The sequence below is a fragment of the Lytechinus variegatus genome, chromosome 11 (genome assembly GCF_018143015.1).
Source record: "Lytechinus variegatus isolate NC3 chromosome 11, Lvar_3.0, whole genome shotgun sequence".
Taxonomy (NCBI): Eukaryota; Metazoa; Echinodermata; class Echinoidea; order Temnopleuroida; family Toxopneustidae; genus Lytechinus; species Lytechinus variegatus.
In genome coordinates this window covers 5,663,695-5,688,655 of record NC_054750.1, presented here as the reverse complement: position 1 = coordinate 5,688,655, position 24,961 = coordinate 5,663,695, and the positions used below count along the sequence as shown (strand labels likewise).

At 34.2% G+C, this 24,961-nt stretch overlaps 1 protein-coding gene across 1 annotated transcript in view; it reads right to left on the bottom strand.

The window, feature by feature from the left end:
- The window catches only part of LOC121424178 (mutS protein homolog 5-like), a 35,676-nt gene that overhangs the window by 5,046 nt on the left and 5,669 nt on the right, over window positions 1–24,961 (bottom strand). Inside the window, exons 3-13 of the mRNA XM_041619788.1 lie at window positions 19,621–19,742; window positions 18,747–18,792; window positions 13,892–14,030; window positions 12,019–12,081; window positions 11,489–11,560; window positions 10,653–10,709; window positions 9,711–9,783; window positions 8,830–8,939; window positions 8,249–8,329; window positions 6,653–6,698; window positions 5,865–6,003 (exon numbers count right to left, since the gene is read on the bottom strand). Of these exons, the coding sequence (XP_041475722.1) occupies window positions 5,865–6,003; window positions 6,653–6,698; window positions 8,249–8,329; window positions 8,830–8,939; window positions 9,711–9,783; window positions 10,653–10,709; window positions 11,489–11,560; window positions 12,019–12,081; window positions 13,892–14,030; window positions 18,747–18,792; window positions 19,621–19,742 (948 nt within the window). The remainder of the gene's footprint in view (window positions 1–5,864; window positions 6,004–6,652; window positions 6,699–8,248; window positions 8,330–8,829; window positions 8,940–9,710; window positions 9,784–10,652; window positions 10,710–11,488; window positions 11,561–12,018; window positions 12,082–13,891; window positions 14,031–18,746; window positions 18,793–19,620; window positions 19,743–24,961) is intronic.

Sequence of the window (24,961 nt, the reverse complement as noted above, 5' to 3'; positions counted from 1 at the left end):
TCATAACGGTAAGCTGCCACCATCTAGCCTTTTTATGAGAGCACTAGATTCTCCTCTCTTTACAACATTCGTTTATAAAGAGACTCCAGACTCGCTGGAGCATAATTAAAATAAATATCCACAAAACCAATCATTCCAATTGGCTTATTTGCCAACACAATACATACGTCACAACTCGTAATCGTTCACCTGACCTCAAGACACTGAAAATCGTAAACATTTGCACCTTCCTTCATGTACACTATTTCACATGCTCTCCAGCATCTTCTAAGAAATCTGCCTCATTGCAACAATTCTGGTAAGTGGAAACATTGCATGATTCTATTATTTACTAATAAATTAATCTAAGAATTCACCATCAAACAAAACAAGCAAACTAGTAATTTTGCATACTAAAACGTGCACCAATAATCTAATTCATCAACACAACTCAAAATTCAGCATAGCACACACATGCAACGCCGCACACTCGGTGCCTCACTGGCAAAGTCGAACTTGCCAAAACAATATACTACAACTCAATACATTAAAGGGTCTCTCTCACACCCTCTCGTGCTAACTCTTCATAATCGGTAACGAGCAATCTACAGCACAATGACATGGAAAAGTGATTTCATTCTATAAATTATCTCATTTTCTAAATTTGCTATCTCGAGCAGAAGTAAATGTACCAATCATTGTTGTCACTTCTGTAACTAACGTTCACACCAGACAGTTACTCTAGTAAAATAAATAACTCTGTATTCAGTAATTGTTCAACTGAATTAATAACAAGTAATTCTTTATTAATAAACTTTAACTAACAGCTAGGCATTGTTGCCAATATCCAGTTGTGTTCTGTTCAATAAATCCTTCTTTGATCTATGTTTACTATGTACAATATGTACAGATGACACCTCATGACCATGTTTTGTCGTCATAATTTATTCAAAGTACTTGTCGTCATTTCGATATGACAACAATAAATATTCTTAAAAACCAAGTAATATGTCTTAAATTCTATCTATGTTCTTAATCACTACTATCATGAGACTGATCAAAGTAAGTTGATCGAACTGTACTAGTTTCCTTCCTACAAATATACTTATCACTCCAGCAAAAAGTATGAAAAGAAATTCTATTCTTGGCTACGTCTAGCCTCTCTATCACTTTCTAAAACTTGGCCCTTAGCCATCCACTAAACTCTTTCCTTATCCTGAGCTAAAACGTTAAAACAAACTGACTTTCAACTTTAATCCAACAGAGTCACCACTCAACTGGTCATTTTACCAAACTGGCCTATCCGCCCCTTAAAGTATTCAATGATAGCTCACTTTGTCGGCTTATCATTTCACTTTTTACTAACCTTAGTCTTTAGATAGGACAAGTCTCAAATTGTCACATTCCTTCCTATCGCAACTATCAGAACTTACTTGACATCTTTATAAACAAACTTAAATCCAAGGAAAATCTGAATTCCTCCAAGGATTCTTTCCTTATTGTTTTTCAAAGAAAACTATCCAGTAAACCTAATCGTCTCATGAAAAGATTGTATTGATAAATCAATACATCCCTAATAATCTACTTTTACTATACATGTCTATTTCAGAAGGAGTAAAGGCTCTGATTATTTGAAATAGAAAATGACTGCCTTTATCCTAGGAGGCATCCTAGATAATAGAATAATTTACATATTTACAACTTTGCCTGAACTATCAGGAACTTATTAAAATCCTAATCTCAACTATCTGTCCTATAAAAGATCAAGGATCTATAATCAGGTAAGATCCAAAAATAATTAATATTCATCTGTTAACATTAAGTCCTATTCCTAACAATACTATGATCTTCATAAAAGATCAGGATGCCTCATCTACAGCGCGTATCAAAAAAAAAGTTTGCACTTTGAAAAAGCCCTGGGAATTAATAAATATACAACATGTGGGTAATTTTTTCACATATAATCTTTGGTTTGGGTCTTATCTATCCAATGAAAGTAAAAGTTTTGACAGAATGTTACACTTGAGTGAGCACTGTCAATTTTTATAAAGCTCGCAGAAATCTGTTTGCGCAGAAATGCTTGTTTTCACGTTGTGTCAAGGGGAAAGGGCGAAATCAAACTTACCCTGCAAAGCATTTCTTGTAAATTTCCCTAGCACTTTTAGCCAATTGAAATAAAATGGATACATTTAAGCATTTTGTAACAAATGTGTCACCCAAATTGAAATTTCAACACTTAGGAAGCACAACCTTTACCCTTTTAGTGCCAGCTGGATCTGAGGACATAACTGAATCTGAACAAAAGTTTATATCAGACATCTCCAACATTTTTCACTAAGCTTTTATCATTTAAAGTGGGTTTTCATTTCATTTTTCATTTAATACTTGTTTCTCCACACTTTTCCCAAACTTGACAATGAATAACAAAAGGAAAATCAAGCCTAAGCCATTTCATGTAAATCACAGCTGAGTGTAAACCAAATATCGTTACAATGGCCTCAGTGTGTGGGGGATTGGGGAGGGTGCAATGCACTCTTCGATGTGTTTTGGCAAGGTAACAAGTTTAAAGAGGTAAAAGATATCTTCAAATCAATTTTACTAGCTAAATTCCATGTGTATTTCATGATTAAAGTCAACTTTTATTCGCATACCTATTTCAAAGTTCTGCGCAAATCATTTTTCATCAACTTTTCAAAAGTAAGTGGTGCTCACTCAAGCGGAAATATTTTTCTAGTTATATTGTCATTTGCTTAAATGGATCTGTACCAATGCTAAAATGTGGAAAAATCGTCAGGAAATTACAAATATATAATTTTACAGGATTTTTTCTAAGTGTAAACTTTTTTTATACGCACTGTAGAGACCCCTGGTGACATATGTCTAAGTTACGAAGGCTCTCAGCCTTCTGCTCCAAAAATTCATCTTTATTAAGATATACCTGTAAGTAATAAATTCATAATGTCCAGATTCAAATAAACCATTCATCTCAAACCATTAATGTCACAGAAACTACCCTGGGTAAGGTTAGACGAGAAGCACGGTTGCATTCGAGACAGATGTCACTCTGCTCAACGACCTGGGCCGTGTCTCAATTGTTGCAGCTTATTTTCATTCAGCCACAGAAGAGTCTAAACACTCAACTAAAATATCAGTTCACCTTTCCCAAGAATGGTTTCTTACAAGTGACCAATGATAAATAAGAATACATCAATACATAAACATCATCATTATCAATAACATTTATAAATTCACTGACAATTGGCACATTTTAAAACCGACCAAACTTGGCACATTTTGAATTTGACCAAAATTGGCACTTTTCGAAACTGACCAAAATTGGCACATTTTGATATTGACCAAAATTGGCACTAATTGGCACCTTTGAAATCGACCAAAATTGGCACATTTTAAACTTGACCAAAAATGGCACTTTTTGAACTTGACCAAAATTGGCACATTTTGAACTTGTCCAAAATTGGCACATTTTGAACTTGTCCAAAATTGGCACTTTTTGAACTTGACCAAAATTGGAACTTTTTTGAACTTGACCAAAATTGGCACATAAAAACTGTCCAAGTATATTGGCATCTTTTCAACTTGACAAAAATATCGGCATATAAAAACTGACCAAGTATTATTGGCATCTTTTCAACTTGACGAAAATATCGGCCTATAAAAACTGACCAAGTACGATTGGCATCTTTTCAACTTGACGAAAATATCGGCATATGAAAACTGACCAAGTATTATTGGCATCTTTTAAACTTGACCAATAATGGCACATCTTGAAATTTACCAAAATACATTGGCAAATATTTCACATATTTATGGTTTAAAACAAAAACAAACATCTCTAATGCGCATACTGACGCACCATGAAAATTCGACTGAACGCAACATAGAATAAACCTCTTTCCATAATGGCAAAATGAGAATATAGTATGACGCAACTTCAAACAACCTTTATGTGACCCAATTTTTCCTATAAAACTTTAAAAATAGAGAATCAAGATAATTTATTTGGAATCTCACATTCAGCAATCATTATGGTAAATATTCTTCTCATAAAATAGTCAGCAAATATTACTGGAGAAATAAAGATTAAATTACCTTGAAAGGTTTGCCCACTTGTCCGGAAAAATGTCTGTCAAACTAAAGCTAATCTCAGCACTGTGCACAACAAATCTTTATCTGAATCAATGGTAATTTTCGCTATAAAAAGTAACTTTTATGGGGCAAGAAATGGAACGCGCATTTTATTGATTACGCAATTTAGGCGCGTTGCTAATGGTTTCTGACCAGAAGTAGCCATGACCAGTGCTACGTCACAACAGAAAGTCCTAACTAAAAGACGCTACCAAAAAATGGTGCATTATGAAGATCACACTTTGTTTGTTACGTAAGTTTTGCTAGTTTATTTTTTTAGTGATTCCGTCACATTGCCCCCCTCTTTCTAAATTGCTGTCCCCAGCAATTGCATTAACGTCAATATATATACCGTTTCTTATAAGATAAACAACATTTGAATATAAATTTAAAAAAAAAACATTCAAGAATATATACACAAGAATTTCCAAGCCTGCACATGTAGCAATGTACATGGAAATAATTAATCACCATAATCAAAATGTGAAGTATGTGTCTGAACATTCCCTCTTTTTTCCACACCATTTACATGGAAGAAGGTTTCGGTGACGACTGTAACTGATCTTAGCTTCAAGGTGCCTGCCTTCGTTTCTGGTCTTGTTACCTTAACTAACACCTCCTGGACATCTTCTATCATGACTTTCCTGGGTGGGGTCTGTGGAGGGGGTTGTACCAAAGCTGGAGGAGGGGACTTGGGGACAGTAGGACTTGGGGGAATGGACGAAGCGGAAGAAAGTGGAGAAGGAGAATGTGCAGCGGCAGGGGAAGTATGTACAATTGGATCTTCCTCATCAGAGTCATTAAATGGTGACACCGGTTCTAGATCAATACAAGCTGGAGTCGCTTTAGGGGATGGCTTGATGACTTTTGATGGTACCTTTATTACAATAGAGTTACACTTTCTCTTTTCGGTGTTCTTCTTTAGGTATCTCTCTGATGCTTCTGTAAAGTTACAAGCCTTCGCTTCTTTTGGAGATCGGTTTTCAGTTCTGGAGTAGTGCCTCCTCATTCCTCCAATTGACACTGACTCGTAGTTACAGTACTCACATTTATACGTGAGTATAATTCCGTGTTCATTCTCTAGGTGGCAATGCAAAAGAAAGCGGGTGGTATAACCTGCTGAACACCTGTTGCATAGGTACATCATCCCTTGAAAGGTTTGCCCACTTGTCCGGAAAAATATGTCTTTCAAAATAACGCTAATCTTGGCAATGTGCACAACAAATCTTTATCTGAATCAATGGTAATTTTCGTTATAAAAAGTAACTTTTATGGGGCAAGAAATGGAACGCGCATTTTATTGATTACGCAATTTAGGCGCGTTGCTAATGGTTTCTGACCAGAAGTAGCCATGACCAGTGCTACGTCACAACAGAAAGTACTAACTAAAAGACGCTATCAAAAATGGTGCATTATGACGTCACACTTTGTTTGTTACGTAAGTTTTGCTAGTTTATTTTTTAGTGATTCCGTCACAATATAGCTTAGCAATTGATCGTGGGTCTAATTTTTATGATTGATTATACACATTAAGCAAATATATAACTCCATAACTATATAAACATGGGATATGGTTTTATGCTGGAAAATCCCAAAACATTGCCCCAATTTTTAGATACTGACCTTAAGCATGGGTTCCTGGCCCCATTTTTTAGAGACTGGCCTTAAACTTAGGTCCATATTCTCCACTAAGTTTGGATGATAGCCAACTCTAAGTACCCCCCCCCTGTGTTACTTACCAGTCTAGCTCAGCAGCATAGTCCATGATAGCATAGAAGACCTGTGACTTGCGAAGGATATCATTCTGTAATTGATGCATGATCTGTGTTTCATGGTCTGTGATGTCACAATGGGTGTCGCCTAACTTGACGTCAAGGGCTGAACAAAAGAGAATGATATATTCATCAACACATTTGTATGCAGATTTTCATTTATTTGGTAACAAGGCAAGCACATACAGCACTAAAAAAATAGTGGGTAAATGATGGTATACATATAGGTCCGTATTCTGAACTCGGGTTTGATTTAAACTCTGGTTTAAAGTTGTGGTTTAACTATGGATACCAATAGTGACATGAATCTTAAACAGTAGATGTTTAATAAATTAGCTTTGAATTGACTTTCAAATCATTCTTAACTGTCTGCGAGGCATATGTAAGATGATTGTCTTCATCATTAAAGAATTAGAAAGACCACAGTAAACATAAGAACCAAACAATGTAAGCAAATTTTTAGCTTCCCATAATTTTAGCAGAGTTAGACCTGAGTCTAAGTTAAACCCGACTTCAGAATACGGGCCAGAGGGTTTACTATTTTTGCCATTACTTCAAAATACATAAATTTGTCTATATCTTCAATTCTATAAAATAATCAATTTTTCTCCATTTGTACCTGTACTTCACAAACTGCCCAAACCATTATTTTTTATCAGAAAACAGAAATGGATCATGTCAGGAAGGTCCAATGAGTCCCAGGTAGGACCACATACTCTATGGGATTACCCCCTTACTTCTAAATAAAATCATACCTCTTGTTCTTGCACTCTTGTAATGAACAACATTGTTGGACATGAACTGTAAAAAAAAGAATCAAACAGGAAAATATAGATACAATGATAATAACAGTATATTTACCGTGGGTAGCCACGTCACTTCTGAAAACTAGTCTCCCAGTGAACGCGGCTAGTATGATAACCCGGCCTTAGCTTGGCTACCTAAGCGCTGAAGCAATGTAGGAATTTCATCCTATTGGGTACCCATTTACCTAACCTGGGTTGAGTGCAGCACAATGTGGGTAAATTTCTTGAAGGAAAACACACAATGGCTAGGAATCGAACCAAGGTCCCTCAGATTGAAAGACGAGAGTCATAACCACTGGATGACATCCCCATAGTGATATTTAGGTTCCCAACATACAGTGCTCTCAAAAGTTGAAGAACATCTGTTATCAACTTTCATGTGAAGCCAAGGGTTAATTAATTGACACCATGTAAAGATAACAAAGGTTTTATTAAAAATTTCTTCTGAAGATAACTAAAGGTTTATTGACATCTTCCGAAGATGGTGTGTCAACATCTTCTATAGACAGCTAAGGGTCTAAAGACATCTTCTGAAGATAGCTAATGGTTCATTCACATCTGTAGATAGCCAAGGATTCATTCACATCTTATAAAGATAGCTAAGGGTTTATTCACATCTTCTGAAGATAGCTATGGGTTTATTTACATCTGTAGATAGCTAAAGGTTCATTCATATCTTCTGAAGATAGCTAAGGGTTTATTGACATCTGAAGATAGCTAAAGATTTATTTAAATCTGAAGATAGCTAAGGGTTTATTATCATCTTCTGAAGATAGCTAAGGGTTTATTGACATCTGAAGATAGCCAAAGGTTTATTTAAATCTGGAGATAGCTAAGGGTTTATTAACATCTTCTGAAGATAGCTAAGGGTTTATTGACATCTGAAGATAGCTAAAGGTTTATTTAAATCTAAAGATAGCCAAGGGTTTATTGACATCTGAAGATAGCTAAAGGTTTATTTAAATCTGAAGATAGCTAAGGGTTATTAACATCTTCTGATGATAGCTAAGGGTTAATTGACATCTGAAGATAACTAAAGGTTTATTTAAATCTGAAGAAAGCAAAGGTTTTATTAACATCTTCTGAAGATAGCTAAGGGTTTATTGACATCTGAAGATAGCTAAAGGTTTATTTAAATCTTAAGATAGCCAAGAGTTTATTGACATCTGAAGATAGCTAAAGGTTTATTTGAATCTGAAGAAAGCTAAGGGTTTATTAACATCTTCTGAAGATAGCTAAGGGTTTATTTACATCTGAAGATATCTAAAGGTTTATTTAAATCTGAAGATAGCTAAGGGTTTATTAACATCTTCCGAAGATAGCTAAGGGTTTATTGACATCTGAAGATAGCTAATGGTTCATTTACATCTGAAAATAACTAATTGGTCCATTCACATTCTCTCGTATTTATTTAATTCTTCTTAAAAAAAGGTTTATAGCAATAATTGGCACCTAAACAGCTTGTAATAGTCTGTTATAGTGCAAATGTTTCCTTTTCCATAAATATAGCTTTAACATTGTTGTAAATTTCATAGATAGACTTACCATGAATTGCAAGCCTTCAATTGTGAAATCCTTGGTTTCTGCCATGTGTTTAGTGCATGGTAAAGCCAACAGATATCCAAGCTGTTAAATACATGTAGTAAAAAATATGAAGAGTACGATGAATTATACTAAATTAAGAGGCATAACAACATAAAAGTCAAAGAGAAACTATGATTTTAAATTGTGTGGGATCTTTACGGTAAATTACTTTACGTGAAAAATGACCCATGGAGTCACTCAAATCTGAACTTAAAAAAAAATTGTAGTTCACAATGACTGGAGAAATAACAAGACCCTTAACAGAGCACTTCTGTTTATTATCATGTGAATATTTTGTTTTGTGAACAATTATTTAATAGCTGAAAATGAAAAATTTGATGTATCATTTCTTTAAAACACAATTAATTCCCATATCACAATCTTCAGTTATAATATTTGATAAAAAGTGCTAGTTGATCCTCAGATTCTATTTAATTTACATATTTGTGTTATATAATGGCGATGTATTTTCTGTCTTCATAGTTAGATGTGGGATATTTCTTCACTACTACATTCAAAGGAAACAAAATCTAAATATCTACCTGAGGTACATATATGATGGAACATTCTTCTACGTCCGATCCAAGTCTATCAAGTTCTTCCCTTGCTACGGTCGTCATCAAGCTTGGTAGAGTACTGTATGTCCGCTTTCCTAGATTGTACATCAATCATCATCATTATCATCCTCCTCAACATCCTCCTCCTCCTCATCATCACCATCATCATCATAATTACCATCATCATCATCATCACCATCATCACCATCATCATCATCACCATCATCATCATCACCATCATCATCATCACCATCATCATCAACATCATTATCATCATCATCACCATCATTATCACCATCATCATCATCATAACCATCATCATCATTACCATCATCATCAACATCATCAACATCATTATCATCATCATCACCATCATTATCACCATCATCATCATCATCATAACCATCATCATGAACATCATCATCATTATCATCATCATCATCATCATCTTTATCATCATTATCATCATCGTCATTAATACTATCATCAACATCATCATCATTATCATCATCATCACCATCATCATCACCATCATCATTACCATCATCATCATTATCATCAATCTAAATTTATGAATCTGGTTTTGTCCTCCTGAAAGAGGGTGGCCAGATGCACCCACACTCACAGCAATCGATCGCCCCTTACCCCCTACAGACATAAGAATGTATGTACAATGTATTGAAAAAAAAAAACTGAGATTCCAAAACAAATGCTATGGGAGTTATACATTCATCAATGCACTTCAAAGAGATTTTCTACATGTACCTAACATAAAAAAATTATATTTCATGACATGAATTTGATGTACTGGTGCATAATAAAAGAAATTCAAGTAAATTATTGGACTATGCTAGTGGCATGCTTACTCTGATCAAGCTCCTCATCAACATGCGGTTTCACGACAAATCGTTTTTGCGCAAATGATTCTCCAAAGTCAACCTTTAAAAATAAATAAATAAAAGTCAACACACAAACAATGAGCATACCAACAACTTTGTGAAATTTACTTATTCTTGGAAGTTATTGATACATTGATAAATGAGGTCTTGTGTGTCATTTTGTACACGGAACAATTTTTTATTTGTAATTTTTTGATTTTCTGTAATTTTTCTGTATGGTTTTTAATGTGAAATAAATGGAGTAAAATTAAATTAAATATACTGATGCAGCATTATTCATCAAAACATATTTCAAAAAGTAGAATATTTCCCAATATAATTTTTTTTTTCAAATAGAATTTGCATTTATGGTTAAATAAATAAAAAAGATGTTTAGATGTGCATTTTAGATAAGTTCGAGGTGGAAAGGCTTGTCATGGATGAGAGTAACAGCTAAGTATATGACATGGAGACACCTGTAGTACTTTATTCAGATAGTTTAAATCTAAAGGAGTTAAGAAATCTACTTCAGTGTAATATGTGAAATCTTCATGGCCAAACATCAACTGGTTTACAATCAATCAATTGAATAGTGTTTTGGTCATTCTAAATGATAGTACAAAAGTTGGAATTAGGGGTCCATCTTACAAAGAGTTGTGATAGATCCAATCAAATTTAACTATGAAAGCCAGCAAAGTCAACATCTAAAATGCATGTTTGTTTAAAAAATATTAAGATATGAATGTATATCCATAAATTCATTGATTTCTTGACAATTGGTGTATTCTCCTTTGTTTTACAAGGACATTTTGCAAATTTCCTGTAGAAAAAAATTATGACACTAGTGGATTTCCATAGAGATACGTTCGATTGGATCAATCGTAACTCTTTGCAAGACGGGGCCCCGATGAAGTACCGGTATATATTTACCAGTTGACTTATGGCTGCAGCAACATGGTGAACATCATTGGTGAATGCTTTGGAGATCTGATCAATCAATAATAATTAAATCATTTCATATCAACAAAATTATAATGGATGTGAATACAAATATTTTGATGGAATTTTCATTTCCAATGCTTTATCATAATGGTAAATTGTCTGTATTCAGATCTAACAACTTTTCTTGATTTTGATTGGCTAATAAGCATTGTTACTATGACAACCATTGGATAAACGTTCGATAAGTCCTTTCATGAAACGCTCTCTATATAGTTTAATTTAGGCGATGGTTCAATTCTGTCATATAACTATTGGAATCCGAAAAGGAAGGAAAAAATACATCGCATATTTGATATGTCTACTGTGTTCTTTACCAGTTCTTTGATGGTAAAAAAAATCAATTGAGCACCAAGTGTGCTCATAAACCCAACCTTTTCTAATACAGATTGGAGCTACAGTAGACTATCCATAGATAATAATAAATGCATGGATAAAATTTATCCAGGCATATAAGAGTAGTGTGTGATATTAACTGACTAATTCCATAAGTTACAGAAATTGTTGTATTCAGATTGGTTCAGGGCAAATTTGTCATTCAAAACCACTGACTTTGTGTTTCATGAAACACCCCAAGAGGTTTGAATTACAACAAAGGGAAGAATACCGGGGGATGTTTCACAAAGATTTAAGTATGACTTAGAGTCGCACTACAATGCCAACGCCTTCATGATATGCAACGCGCAATCTAGTTGATCAATACGCAGGAGTGCGCGTCCTCTTCGCACGATCTGACTAATGTGGTCAACTATCACACTTCATACTACCTTTTTGAAAATGGGCACATCAACTTTCTGCGCCCGGCAAATCTCAGCTATATTGATGGCATTGTAGGCTGTCTGTGGGAGCAATGAGATTAAAAGTTATTGTAAGGAGAACAAAATGAATAAAATCTTTACTTTATACAACATGTTAACCTGTTTGAGAGTAAGCTTGCATTAATGTGGACTGGGAGAGGTCTATGGGAATAGAATGTTAAGCATTATCCGCCAGTCTTTAAAAGGTTAACCCATTGCCTACTAGAATAGATGACCCTTGTACAAAACCAATGGGAAAAATAGAATCCAATTATCAACAAGTTAATATTGTTGCTAGTGAAATTAGCATCATCCTTATTACAATCACTGTGTATTATTGATAGTGTGGATGGTCATCAGAAGCATTTCTTTATAAAACTTTTGTTATCATACAATATATAATATCATTTTAACATAAGATTATCAGAAGCATGTCTTTATAAAACTTTTGTTATCATACAATATATAAATCACCATGGTAACAATACGATTATCTTTACCTTATATAGGGATTGCCAGTCTGTCATGGAGGCTTGGGCTTGCTGCATCTGTTTGAAAATTCTCTGAAAAAAAAAGAAAAATCAAGAAAATTTTAAGTGATGTATCGTCAACAATAACAACAACATTTTGCAATTATAAATTCAGTGTTGTTTGGGGTTTTTCTACATTCCCCATTGCATTGGTAATCTTCTTTATTCATTTACTTTTGTAGGGGTTACCTTAAACCTGATAATGACTGAATATCAGCTAAACAAATACATTGCTACTGAGCTGGCATTTAAGTCACAACTCAAGTTAATATTCATTTTTATTCATTCTCTTCCAAATATGTATCAAGTTTGAAAGAATGTAATATCTACTAGGTTAAGAACAATTCAAATACAAACTATATAGCATAAGCAGCGATCCTGGGGGATAGAGGAATGTGTCCCCCTTTGAATTTGAACATTTTGCAATTTTGCAATTATAAAGAGGAATGTGTCCCCCTTTGAATTTCATATTTTATATGACAGCCTTTAGGGAGGGCGGTCTCATCCCCTCTAGAGGAAACTAAAATCTTAAACAAGTGGAATGCCTCTGGCCGTCTCACCTGCATCACGCGGTTCAATATAGCAGCAGTGCTGACATTGAAAACTACTCTAACTCGCACAATATGTTCAGTGATACTTGGTTACTCTTATTTCCACGTTTTATGAACTAGACCAATAAACTTACAGAGATAGGATGGTACATGTAATTCAACAAATACCCCCAATGTGGCCAAAATTCACTGACCTCACATGACCTTTGACCTTGATCATGTGACCTGAAACTTGCACAGGATATTGAGTGATGTCCAATTTTTAAAAGCAGATCAATAAACTTGCAAAGTTATGATGGTAATTCAACAGATACCCCCATTATGGCCAAAGTTCATTGACCTTTGACCTTGGTCATGTGACCTAAAATGCGCACAGAATGTTCAGTGATACTTGATTACTCTTATGTCCAAGTTTTATGAACTAGACCAACATACTTTCAAAGTTATGATGGTAATTCAACAAATACCCCAATTCGGCCAAAGTTCATTGACCCTAAATGACCTTTGACCTTGATCATGTGACCTGAAACTTGCACAGGATGTTTAGTGATACTTGATTACTATTATGTCCAAGTTTCATGAATCAGATCCAAAAACTTTTAAAGTTTTGATTGTAATTCAACAGATACCCCCAAATCAGCCAAAGTTCATTGACCCTAAATGACCTTTGACCTTGGTCATGTGACATGAAACTCATGCAGGATGTTTGGTGATACTTGATTAACCTTATGTCCAAGTTTAATGAACTATGTCCATATATTTTCTAAGTTATGATGTCATTTCAAAAACTTAACCTTAGGTTAAGATTTGATGTTGACACCGTCGCCGCCGTCGGAAAAGCGGCGTCTATAGTCTCACTCTGCTATGCAGGTGAGACAAAAACCATTGTGCAATCTGTGCATGATATAAATTTACATAATAATATATTACAAAAAAATAAGAGTCATAAAAACATTTTTGAATTGGATTAGATTTTTAATGCATGGGCCCCTTAAAAGAATAAGGCAATAAAGGGGCTTGGTAAAAGATCATTAAAATAATAATATATTCAATATATCACTGGTGGTTGTATAATCCCTGGGAAACAAAAATTAGTTGATCATAATGGGAGGGGGGAGGGGTTAGGGTTACTTTTTACAACCTACAGCCTAACTCTTTGATTTTGGCAAAGCTTTAACACAGCAATGAATGGGGATTTTCCAGGGCTACTTTTTGCATTTTCCAGAGCTCTTTAGAGTGTTTCGGGGAAAAATTTCCCCTGATTTCCCTTGTAAACCACTTTCTTTACTTACCGGAACATTTTTGATATTCTTGAGGCAATTCTGAAGTGATCCAGTGACCTCTGCATTCCTTGGATTCAAGAAGAAAGAAACTGCTTCCTGTCGCTTCAGAAGAAGGTCAAGATTACGAGATGGACGCAAGAACCACAGTCTGATAAAAAGTATGAATCATGTTCATGAAATTAACTTATTGACTACTGAATTCTTTGATTCTCATAGGATTTCTACAGGGATCCCCAGGTTCCAGTAGCAATGGGTTAATAATGTAGATAAGAGCAGCATGCATTTGCAAGTGAGAACCATTCATACCACATTACTTTATTATATGATTTAATTTTATTCATTCATAATATCCATTAATATGAGAAATTGTTTTAAAACATTGAAATTTTATAAAAACTCAAATAAATAGAAACATCAAAAAGGAAAAACAAATAGCTTGGTGGATCATTTATTCAATAGCATTGACACAAGATCAAAATATGTCTAAAAACTTATTGATACATTAGAATTTCAACAACTTTAATCTTCAATGAATCTACTCAACAAAATTCCAATCATTAACAAATTCAAACTCAAATACATACAATGAAAAATAAAGATAATTTAAAAATCAACCTTGATCAAGGCAGACATTTCTGCATGGGGGGGTATTTGTTAATGGCATGGCATTGCATTTGTTACATTGATAAAATAAGTAAAGTGAAATGAAGGAGATAAAGATAAATTGAGACAGACCATCCTCTAAAAATAAACAGCGCCACCTCTTGTTCCAAAAATTACAGTCATGTACAACTGTCCTGAATTGAGCATCATGCCAAAAAGTTTTACATAATGTTCACTGCACAATTTCGATAAAAATATGTATGCTATAAATATCCATTTAAAAAGTTGATACAAAATCTTAATATGAACATAATCACCGAATAATGCCATATGCAGCCTCTTTAATGTCTATAGCACCATTCTCAGAAGTAGTATTTTTGTAAAAGCATTGAAAAAAATCACAGGTATTTTCATGATATGTTATTGTTCTGCAACCAAATATGGTACCTAATGAATGATCAATAAATTGTCATGTGATAAAGAATATTTTTTTCTTTAAATTTTACTGATGCATAAAACCTTTATTGGAGCGCAGTTAGAAAAAAATGGAAATAATGATAACCATCGTATCTTTATTTTGAACTACCCCATCTATTGTCCAAAATAATGCATGGAAATCTTTCTAAAATCTGTTTTAAATGAATGTGTACAGATCACTAGTAATAAAACAAAAAATCATCTTCAAAGCGCATTTTGTCTTAAATACTTCATAAAAAACATCTTTTATTCTCGCTTCTAATCTCTGTTAGCATATATAACACACAACATTCATATATGGCAGATTTTCCACTATTTTCACAAAGAAGTCATCGTAGGCACAAGGACATACATTCATATCCAAATTGCATTAAATACGCCAAGAACTGAAAATACTTTATTTCATACAATCTCAAATAATGTGTGGATAATCTACCGGTATTTCTTCTGTTTGCAACATAACAATGGGTGGACATGATTTTTATAGAGAATGAGGCCCGAGCTAAAAAAAAATAGAAAGAAAATGAAAAAGCTTTTGACAATTAACAAAAGTAGAGAACATCCAATACAATTGAATATCAAATACAAGTCAAACAAATAAAATGAATAAATGTAAACGGGCTGAATCAGACTGTTCATTCTATATCATTTGAAATAAAAAAAGAAATGTAGACAAAACAAGATGTGCTGAAATCAATTTCTAATCAATTGGGGTCTAGAGATGAAGGCTACAGACTCCGAGGTGGGGGGAGGAAGGGTAATTTTTGGCAGTATGAGCCATGATGGGGGGATATCCACTCGCCCTTAGTCCCACTCATTAAAATTGAGGGAAGTACACTAATGAATGAAGCATGACTCATATCAAAGAGTCACTCTGAGTGTGTGAAGATGATGCGAGACGTACGTGACAAAGAATGGCAGGGAAGAAATCAAACAAGTGATTTGAGTCAGCCAAGCTACTTGATTTGGCCTCCTAAACTATTAACTATCAATTTTTATTTCTTTACCCATAAACGCTATTTAATTCTTGATTGCAACATTGTTTTGAAAAGTTTGGCTTTTCTTGTGACTCCTTTATGGCTTATTTCTATCCATGTGTAAAAGAGTTCTTTTACAGGGCTTAAAAAAAGGGGGTAGAAGTTTGTGTGGTTTCTCATTGACTATTGTAATTAGCTAGTATTAAAATATAATTTTTGAGATATATATCAATAATATAGAGAGCAATTTCATAAAATGATCAACCTTTTTGTACGTCCAACCCCCATTTTTCTCAAGTCTCACTTCACTTTATAAACTGACCAAGTCACAATCCTTTGAGAACATTACAGACTGTCAAAAGAACAAGAAATCAGACACAGAAAACTTCATGGAGGTCCCACACATAGGGGGTTGGAATACATATTTTATTGACTCGCCCTAGGAATAAATTGGCTGTTAATTAATTTGAATAGAGAAACTGAAATGTTTTTCAGAGGAAAAGTAATAATAATATGCAACATTTATATAGCGCTTAATACGAATGTTTCTAAGCGCTGCATACTATTACCCCGGCTTTAGCACGGCTACCGGGTTCCTGATCGGGAGCATCGAGCATTCTAAGGAATTTCTTCCTACCAGGTACCCATTTACTACACCTGGGTCGAGAGTGGCAAATGTAGATAAACGCCTTGCCAAAGGACGCTAGTGCTGCAGTGGGATTTGAACCCCGGTCCTTGTGGTTCACAGTCCGGAGACTTATCCATTGAGCCACAACATCTCTAAAAGTACTTGTTTTGCCATTTGGTAACATAATGTAATTTAGGCAATATGAATATCCAGAGTAATGAATCAATGTATCATTATTCAAGTGGGTCTTTATCACAAGACTACACTACTCAGAATGATGCAATGTGGGTTAAACACCTGGCCAGATTTCAGTAGCTGAGGACCATGAGGTGGGGCTATACAAGACTGGTGGTGTGTATGTCCTTTAAACGACACAAAATCATTGAAGGTCATGGCCATTGATGACCTACTGAAGTTGGCCTCTCTCTCATAGTGTGGGCGTGTCGTGAGTGGTTCTGACTCTCGCCTTTCAAACAGAGCGCCATGGGTTCAAATCCTAGCCATGGCATGTATTCCATTAGCAAGAAATTTATCCACATTGCGCTGCGCTCGACCCAGGTGAGGTGAATGGGTACCCAGCATTAATTCCTTGAATGTATGAGTGCTGAAACGCAGCTTGAGCTAAAGCTGGTATAACAATGTGCCTCGGAATAAATTGTTTCTAGACAGATGGTGTAATATAAATGCCTACTATTATCATTATTGGCCTTAAAGACTTGTTTTAGTGGTACCCCCATTTATTTATTTTTCTCTTGTGATATAATATAGGAATGTGCTCTATGTACTAGTGGCTCTGCCCTTAAAATATTATTTTTTAATGAAAGTCTGCTCTCAAATAGTTGTGATCTTCATTTTATTCCATGGTATGGAATGGTCTTTTCTTGCTTTGCACACGGCAATAGTCTTGACCTCAGATCAATGTTCTGACCCGACTTAAATTAATGCCATGCTCGCATGAAAAGTTGTTTTCTGGCAAAACTAGTAATTTTTTCAATGAAGGTCTGCTTTCAATTTTTTTTTTAATATTTCACCTTTTCTCTCTTCCTTTTGCTTTTTAATTCTTATTTACTGGGAAAAGATTAATAAAGTATTCTCATTTGAATATCTGCCAAGCTGTTAGGACAGCGGTATTGAGCAACTGTTTTTGATGAAGATAAGTTGCCAATATGTTTTAGTGAAAAACCAGAAGCAAATTTATTTTCATCATAAACAAATTGAAAATACCATATCCTTATTAAACCAATTAGCCTGACATGAGATAGAAGCAAAATTAACTGACTCATGCATTGCTGGTTTGAAAAATTTGTACAATAAAAACAAATTTTAAAAATATATGAATAAAAGTATAGTAACAAGGGGAGAAAGGTATGTCATTGCATACAACCCCCTTTACATACTCAAATTTCCGCTCAAATCTATGGTTGGTATCCTTTGCCAAAGATTTTGGCCCGCATTCTGAAGTGTTTAACTTAGACCACGGTTTAACTCTGTGCTAAAATTACAGGGAGCCAGAAACTTAAAAATTCTGTTTACATTGTATATTTCATATGATTAGGGTTTTGTTTCGATTTGCTTTCATAATGAAGAAAAATACTTCAGTTATCATTTCCAGCAGTTATGAATGATTTGAGTGTCATGTGAGTTAGTAAACTGAACATGTACTATAGTTATCTCACAAATGGCTATCCATACATAGTTAAACCACAACTTTAAACCAAGGTTGAATTTAAACTGAGTTCAGAATACAGGCCTTTGACTTTATTTTGTGAAGAAAGAAAATAAAAATCATGTTATAAAATTAAATAAACACCTTAAAGTCAACTGTTCAAGAAAACAGCACAAAAGATGTAACAAGGAATTTCAATTGCAAATGATAAAGCAAATTAACAATTATTCATGACGATGAAATAGAGAAGAAAAACAAGGTGAATAGACTAAGGAAATTTTCAAAGAATTTTGAATAGAATGTAATTATCTTCTCATCATATTTGAAAGGGAGGAAATCAAATAGATAACAAAACAAATATATCTACAAACTTATTAATAATAAAAAGTAAAGTGTCATATTTTGAAAGGGAGGAGATCAAATTGATAACAAAACAAATATATCTACAAACTTATTAATAATAAAAAGTAAAGTGAAACTGAAATTAAAAACAAAAAGACCAAACATTTTTACCTCATCAGCCTACGCCCAATGACTGATCTTGTTCTGTTCAAGACCCCTAAACATCACATAAATCATTGGTGTAATTAGTAAATTGATTAATTGTAAGGACTTCTTCAAATTATTGTGTCAATTTACATCACAAATTTATGAATTTTCCCATCTGAAACACAAAGAAGGGGAGCAGTAAGATAACAAATATTTAAAAAACATAATCAGTGACATATCCTAGAAAAAAATCTTCGTTTTTACTGTCTTTTTAACATATTTGATATCTGAGCCATTTTTCCAGCAGCTTCTGTAAGACTCATGCTAACAATCATTTTTTAATCATGCAACGTGTACATGCAAAAACTGCTACTGTGACTAAAACTATTTCATACCATAATCAAAATATTTAATGTAAATATGCTGTTCTAACACAAATGTGCACCCCCCCTTTTTTATGTCATGGCATATATTTTTAATGGGAACATGTCCTTTATACACAAGTGAGGACCTGTACTTTTTTTTTGCTTGTCAAACTTTACATGGATGAAATGACCCGAAATTTTAGGTGTTAACCTCTTTTATTCATTTAATTTTTTTTGCTTGTAAAATTTTACCTGGACAAAATGACCTTAAATTTTTTGGTGAAAAACTTTTTTGTTTGCTCATATTTTCCTCAGGAAAATGTGCCCTCCCCTCTTTTGGAAAATCCTGGACCCGCCCTTGATTGATTGTACATTGATTGTTGAAGTAAAGGTTGGTGGAAATAAAGAAGAAATACGAAATGAATACATGAGGTCAATAAGTGAAAAACCTACAAATCAGATACTAAATCAGATACTACAGATATTAAATAAGAAATAAGGTGAAACCTACCAAATAGACTGGTGAAACCTACCAAATAGACTGAGTCCCTCTTTGGAACCACTACCACCTGACTTATAGACAGATGGATGACTCTCTTTCTGGAAGATCTGTAGACTGCTGTAGGTATTCATATCAATGCTTACCATATCAGACCTGAGAGAGAGAAAGATTCAGGGGGGGGGGGTGAGATGGATGGAGATAAAAGAAAACAGAGATTTATTCATTTATTTCATTCAAAATACTTTATTACAACAGGGGTATGTTCAGAGAAATAGGGAATAAAAAAAGGGGGCAGAAGGGGAAATTGATGCAGGAAAGAGAGAGGAGGAAAGTGAAAGGAAGTTGGGGGAGAAAATCAGAATAAAGAGAACAAACAGAAAGAAAAGAGAAGCAAGAAAATAAAAGAAATGAAAGTTGGAAAATGAAGTAAGAGCAAAATGAAAGGGGTGGAAATTGCAACAGAGAGGTATGATAGATAGGAATATAGAAATAAAAAAGAGAATAAAAGATTCATTGTTTAATGAAAAGTTTGCAGAACTAGTATCAAGAAAAAATTTTACAAGGAAAGAGCAAGCATCTTGACATTTCACCACTTCACACACCTCATACATTTACTCTTCTGAACCAATCACAAGAGGGGTGAATATTACAAGGGTCATCCCCTTTCAAAGCGATGGCAGTGTAATTATGATTACAGAAATAACAAGAGAGAGGGGATGAAATGAATTCTGACATAAAATACAGATTAACTATCTCAATCTGTTGACAAGTTGACAATAGATTTAGGAAAGTCCACAAAAGATGCATAAAAAAACAGCGCAAAGTGATGAGATGTCTTTTGTTCTGATGCACAAGGGGATAAGTGTCAGGTCTTAATGGAGAGTAAACTCCTTTTGACATTGACTTTAGGATGTATATTTGGCAGAAGGGTTCTTCAATCTCAGTGGGGACTTCCCTTCATATTTTAGTGATGATGATGAATGGCAGCTAGGAAATGACCCATAACATTGGGTTCTCTCCTCTCTCTCCAGCCTGTCAACCCCTCATCCATCCCTTCCAGAGATGGGGTTTTCTTTTCCATGGTTTAAGTTATGGTAGCATTGACAATTGATGGGTGGGTGGTCGTGGGAGAAGATGGACAGAAGGATTGTAGGGAAAAGATAGGGGAAAGAAGCAGGGATTTTTGGTAGGAGAGGAGTTTAGGTGATGAAAGTGATGAGAGATCAAGAGAAAAGAGTGTGGGGGAAAGTGTAGGAAGGAGAGGGGGAGACTAAGAGGAAGGGGAATATGTTAACACAGGAAGATGAAATGTTACAAGAGATATAGAAAGAGAAATTGAGAGAAACAGAGAAGAATAGAAAGGAACAATGGTTGATGGAAAAGAGAAAGAAAGACAGCGGGAAAGAGTGGAGAGGGGAAAAAATAAGAACAGAGAGAGAATGAATGAAAGAAAGAAACAAAGAAAGAAAGAAAGAATGAATGAACGAACGAACAAAAGAAAGAAATGTCAAGCAATGTATATATATACTGTCTCAACGTGTTCTTCAAAGTTATTACAAATTCTACTTTAAGCACCTGCTTATTATTGTCAAACTCAAGATCATCCCCAGTTATGAACATTGCAATTATTTTATTATGTCCTTGCCATTGTATTATCTTCAGAAAAGACATCTTCACTTATGCTTGCAAAAGAAAATTCAATACTTCTGCACCAAGATATCATAAATCCTATCTCATTGTTATATTTATTTTTTAGCTTAATGACTACAATAAATGTCAGAGAATAATGGATATAATAAGATAATTTTTTGAATGAGAGAGATTATCATTATAGAGATGTGATAATACAAAGAAAGAGATGACGAGATGAAGAAAAACTAAAGTGGAAAAAAAAACAGTACGGAAAGATAAATTTATATATGACCAAAGATTTTATTTTTCTCATTGAAAATTTTATTTATTCGTATTTGTGTAATTAAATACATATGTTTGTATCAAACTGAACGGATACTCTAAAAAACAGGTTACAATAAATGAATGAATGAATGAATAAATAAGTAAATAAATAAATATATAAATAAATAAACGAATAAAGAAAGAATGAAATAAGAAAATAAATGTATAAATAAATAAATAAAAATAGATAAATGAATGAATAAATAAACAAGAAAATAAATAAATAAATAAAAAAATAACTAACTAACTAAATAAATAAATAAACAAATAAATAGATAAGGAAATAAGTAAATAAATAAGTAAATAAATAAATAAATAAACAAATAAATAAATAAACGATACTGTATATCAGGGAAGGGGTCAAAGAAATAGAACAAAGCAAGAGAGAGAAAAGGGGGATATGATTGGATTGACAGAATGATATAGATATACCGTATCATGGAAGGGGGTCAAAAAATAGAAGAAGCAAGAGATGAACATGATGAGATAGAGAGAAAGAGAGATATACAGGGGAAAGTACACACTGGAGGAAAATGATTTATTAAAGAAGAGTTAGCCAAGCTGCCCAAACATCCCAACGGGGCTTCCCTCTCCTTCGTGTGATGAGTGACAACGCGGAAATGATTTATAACGGATTCCTACGCATCTCACACGAAACCAAGCAATCCTTTACTACCAATAAGAAGAAAAAAGGGGAGAAAAAACTAGCACAAATTTCTGAATGAAATTACCGACATTAATCTCCTCCACACGCTATGTTCTTTCCTCTTGGCTTGGAGTTCGCAACGACTTAACCAGAATTAAATAGCCTCTATTCCACCCTGCCCCCTTTTCACTGTCATTCGTTGAGTCACGCTATCGAACATTAAAGTTCATAACCTTAGACTTAGACAAATCCTTTGAGAGTTGGAAGGTAAGATGAACTCATAAGCAATTGATATCCACAAGAAAAAATTCTTGCATTAATTGGATACATATACTTTAAAATTTCAGATTATAAACTCTTTAGGGTACGCTTTTTGTTATGCATTTCAGATAATTTCATATATTAAAATCTCATTTTGAATAGTATCCTTTTCGTTGTTTGTCTCTGGCTATTCTTATTTCTGGTATACCGACTTTTTATGCACCCATCTCTTTTCATGTCCCTTTTCCCCATACAATCTAATCAATATTTTGCTATTGTCTTTGATTATTAAAATTTTACTTTAAAACAAATTCAAAAATATTACATTACATTATCGATAAAATGTTTTATTTTGTATGTATGTTATCTTTAAAGGTCAAGTCCACCTCAGGAAAATGTTGATTTGAATCAATTCACAAAAATCAGACAAGCACAATGCTGAAAATTTCATCAAAATCGGATGTAAAATAAGAAAGTTATGACATTTCAAAGTTTCGCTTATTTTCAACAAAATAGCTATATGAACGAGCCAGTAACATCCAAATGAGAGAGTCGATGATGTCACTCACTCACTATTTCTTTTTGTTTATTGTCTGAATTGTACAATATTTCAATTTTGACGAATTTGAAGATTAGGACCTCCTTGCCCAGCTCAGATGGGCAGGTCATGTCCACAGAATGGCCCGATGAGCATCTGCCAAAGAGACTTCTCTATGAGCTAATGGAAGGCAAGCGCTCTCATGGGGGTCAGAGGAAGCACTTTTAAGACTCTCTAAAAGTTTCCCTGAAGTGCTGTGGCATAAACCCCGACACCTGGGAGGAATTAGCCAAGGACCATTCAGCCTGGTGCACCAAGGTTATGGCTGGTGTGTCAGGCTACGAGTCCAGACGTGTGGACAAGCAAGAACAAAAACGCCAGTGTCAAAAAGACTGAGCAAGCACCATCGCTGTGCCTGCCCCACTGCCGTCTTTTGCTTGCCCACGATGCAACCGACTTTTTTGGGCGAAGATTGGTTTATTTTAGCCATCTTCAAACCCACAGGAATTTTTTTTGAATCATCAAATTCATAATAATGAATAACATTAATTTATCTAACTTTTTTGTCATTGAATGATTGTTAAAATGCAGAGCACCTTTGTAAAAATTTACAAAAATGAACATGCCAACCTACAAATGATTTAAACAAAACAAAATAAATATATAATCCAGTTTATGTTTGAAATAAAATGATATTGACACCTAATGAAAATTAAGCAAACTAGGGAATCATATTTAGGCCTACATAGTCAACCAAACTTGAAAAAGTGCAGTTTTCTAGCTCTATACTGCTCATCTACAATGATATAGTTCATAGTTCCACTCTATTACAAAAGGCTACAATGCAGTGTTAAAAGCTAGAATGAAGCAAAAACAGTGACAAAGCAGTGATTGTCTCACTGGAATACTGAGTTTTATGGTAATTTTTTTTTCTTCAAAAAAGTCAATCTTACTGTAAAAAATGAAGTGCTAATTTAGCACTTACAGTGCTTGTATAGTGACTGCACTAGCTACGAGTGCTGATTTTCTAGTTTAAATTTGAACTAAAAAATCAGCACTCTTAGTGCAGTCACTATAAAAGCACTGTAAGTGCTAAATTAGCACTTCATTTTTTACAGTGCATCGGAATGTTTATTGTTAAATTACTTGGGATAATTTCCACTGTTTCTGTAAGCATGGTGAATAAGATATAACTTTTAAACAAATCTAAAGCATGGAATATAATGACTGGCAACAGGCATTAAAAAAAAACCCCTCTCATTTTATAAAAGTATTATTCACCATCTACAAAAAAAACACAGAGAAGACCGGGAGCCACAAGTTCGGGAGCATTTCAAGAAAAGTTTTGGCAATGATTTTCACTGACTAACTTGCTCTCAGCCAATAAGACGCAAGGATTTGCAGTAGCTTGTAACAATATCCAGTGAAAATCACTGATTACCCGTTTCATGAAACACTCCCCTAATGTCACTTTGACAGGTGGAAAGAAACCTACGGTAACATGTATCCGGGCATGTATCCTATAATACGATGTTATCAAGACGTATAATTGATAGTTTAATCTCAAATGTCTCCCTCTGAATGGAAGAATCAGATCTATTAGAGTGATGGGGATTAAAACAAGAAACAAAAGTTTGAGAAAGAATGATGTCCCCAGATGTTTTATGCATCCTGGAAGGAAGGTAAAGGTTAGATGTATACAGCTACAGGATAGGTGGCATGGATGACGCGCCAACTCGTGAACATGATGAACTAATCAGTGTGAATTCAGACTAACTAAATGGGTAATTGGGATAAAAAAAACAATTTTTCTCACCTCAATGAAATAAAATAAATGTTTATGACCATGATGGCAGCTGAAGATAACAAAAAAATAAATAAAGAATACCACTTTTATGGGCATGCAAATGGGAAGAGGAGAGAACTGATACTAAATGGAAGAAAATAGAAGTGAAAAAAAATATGGAAGAG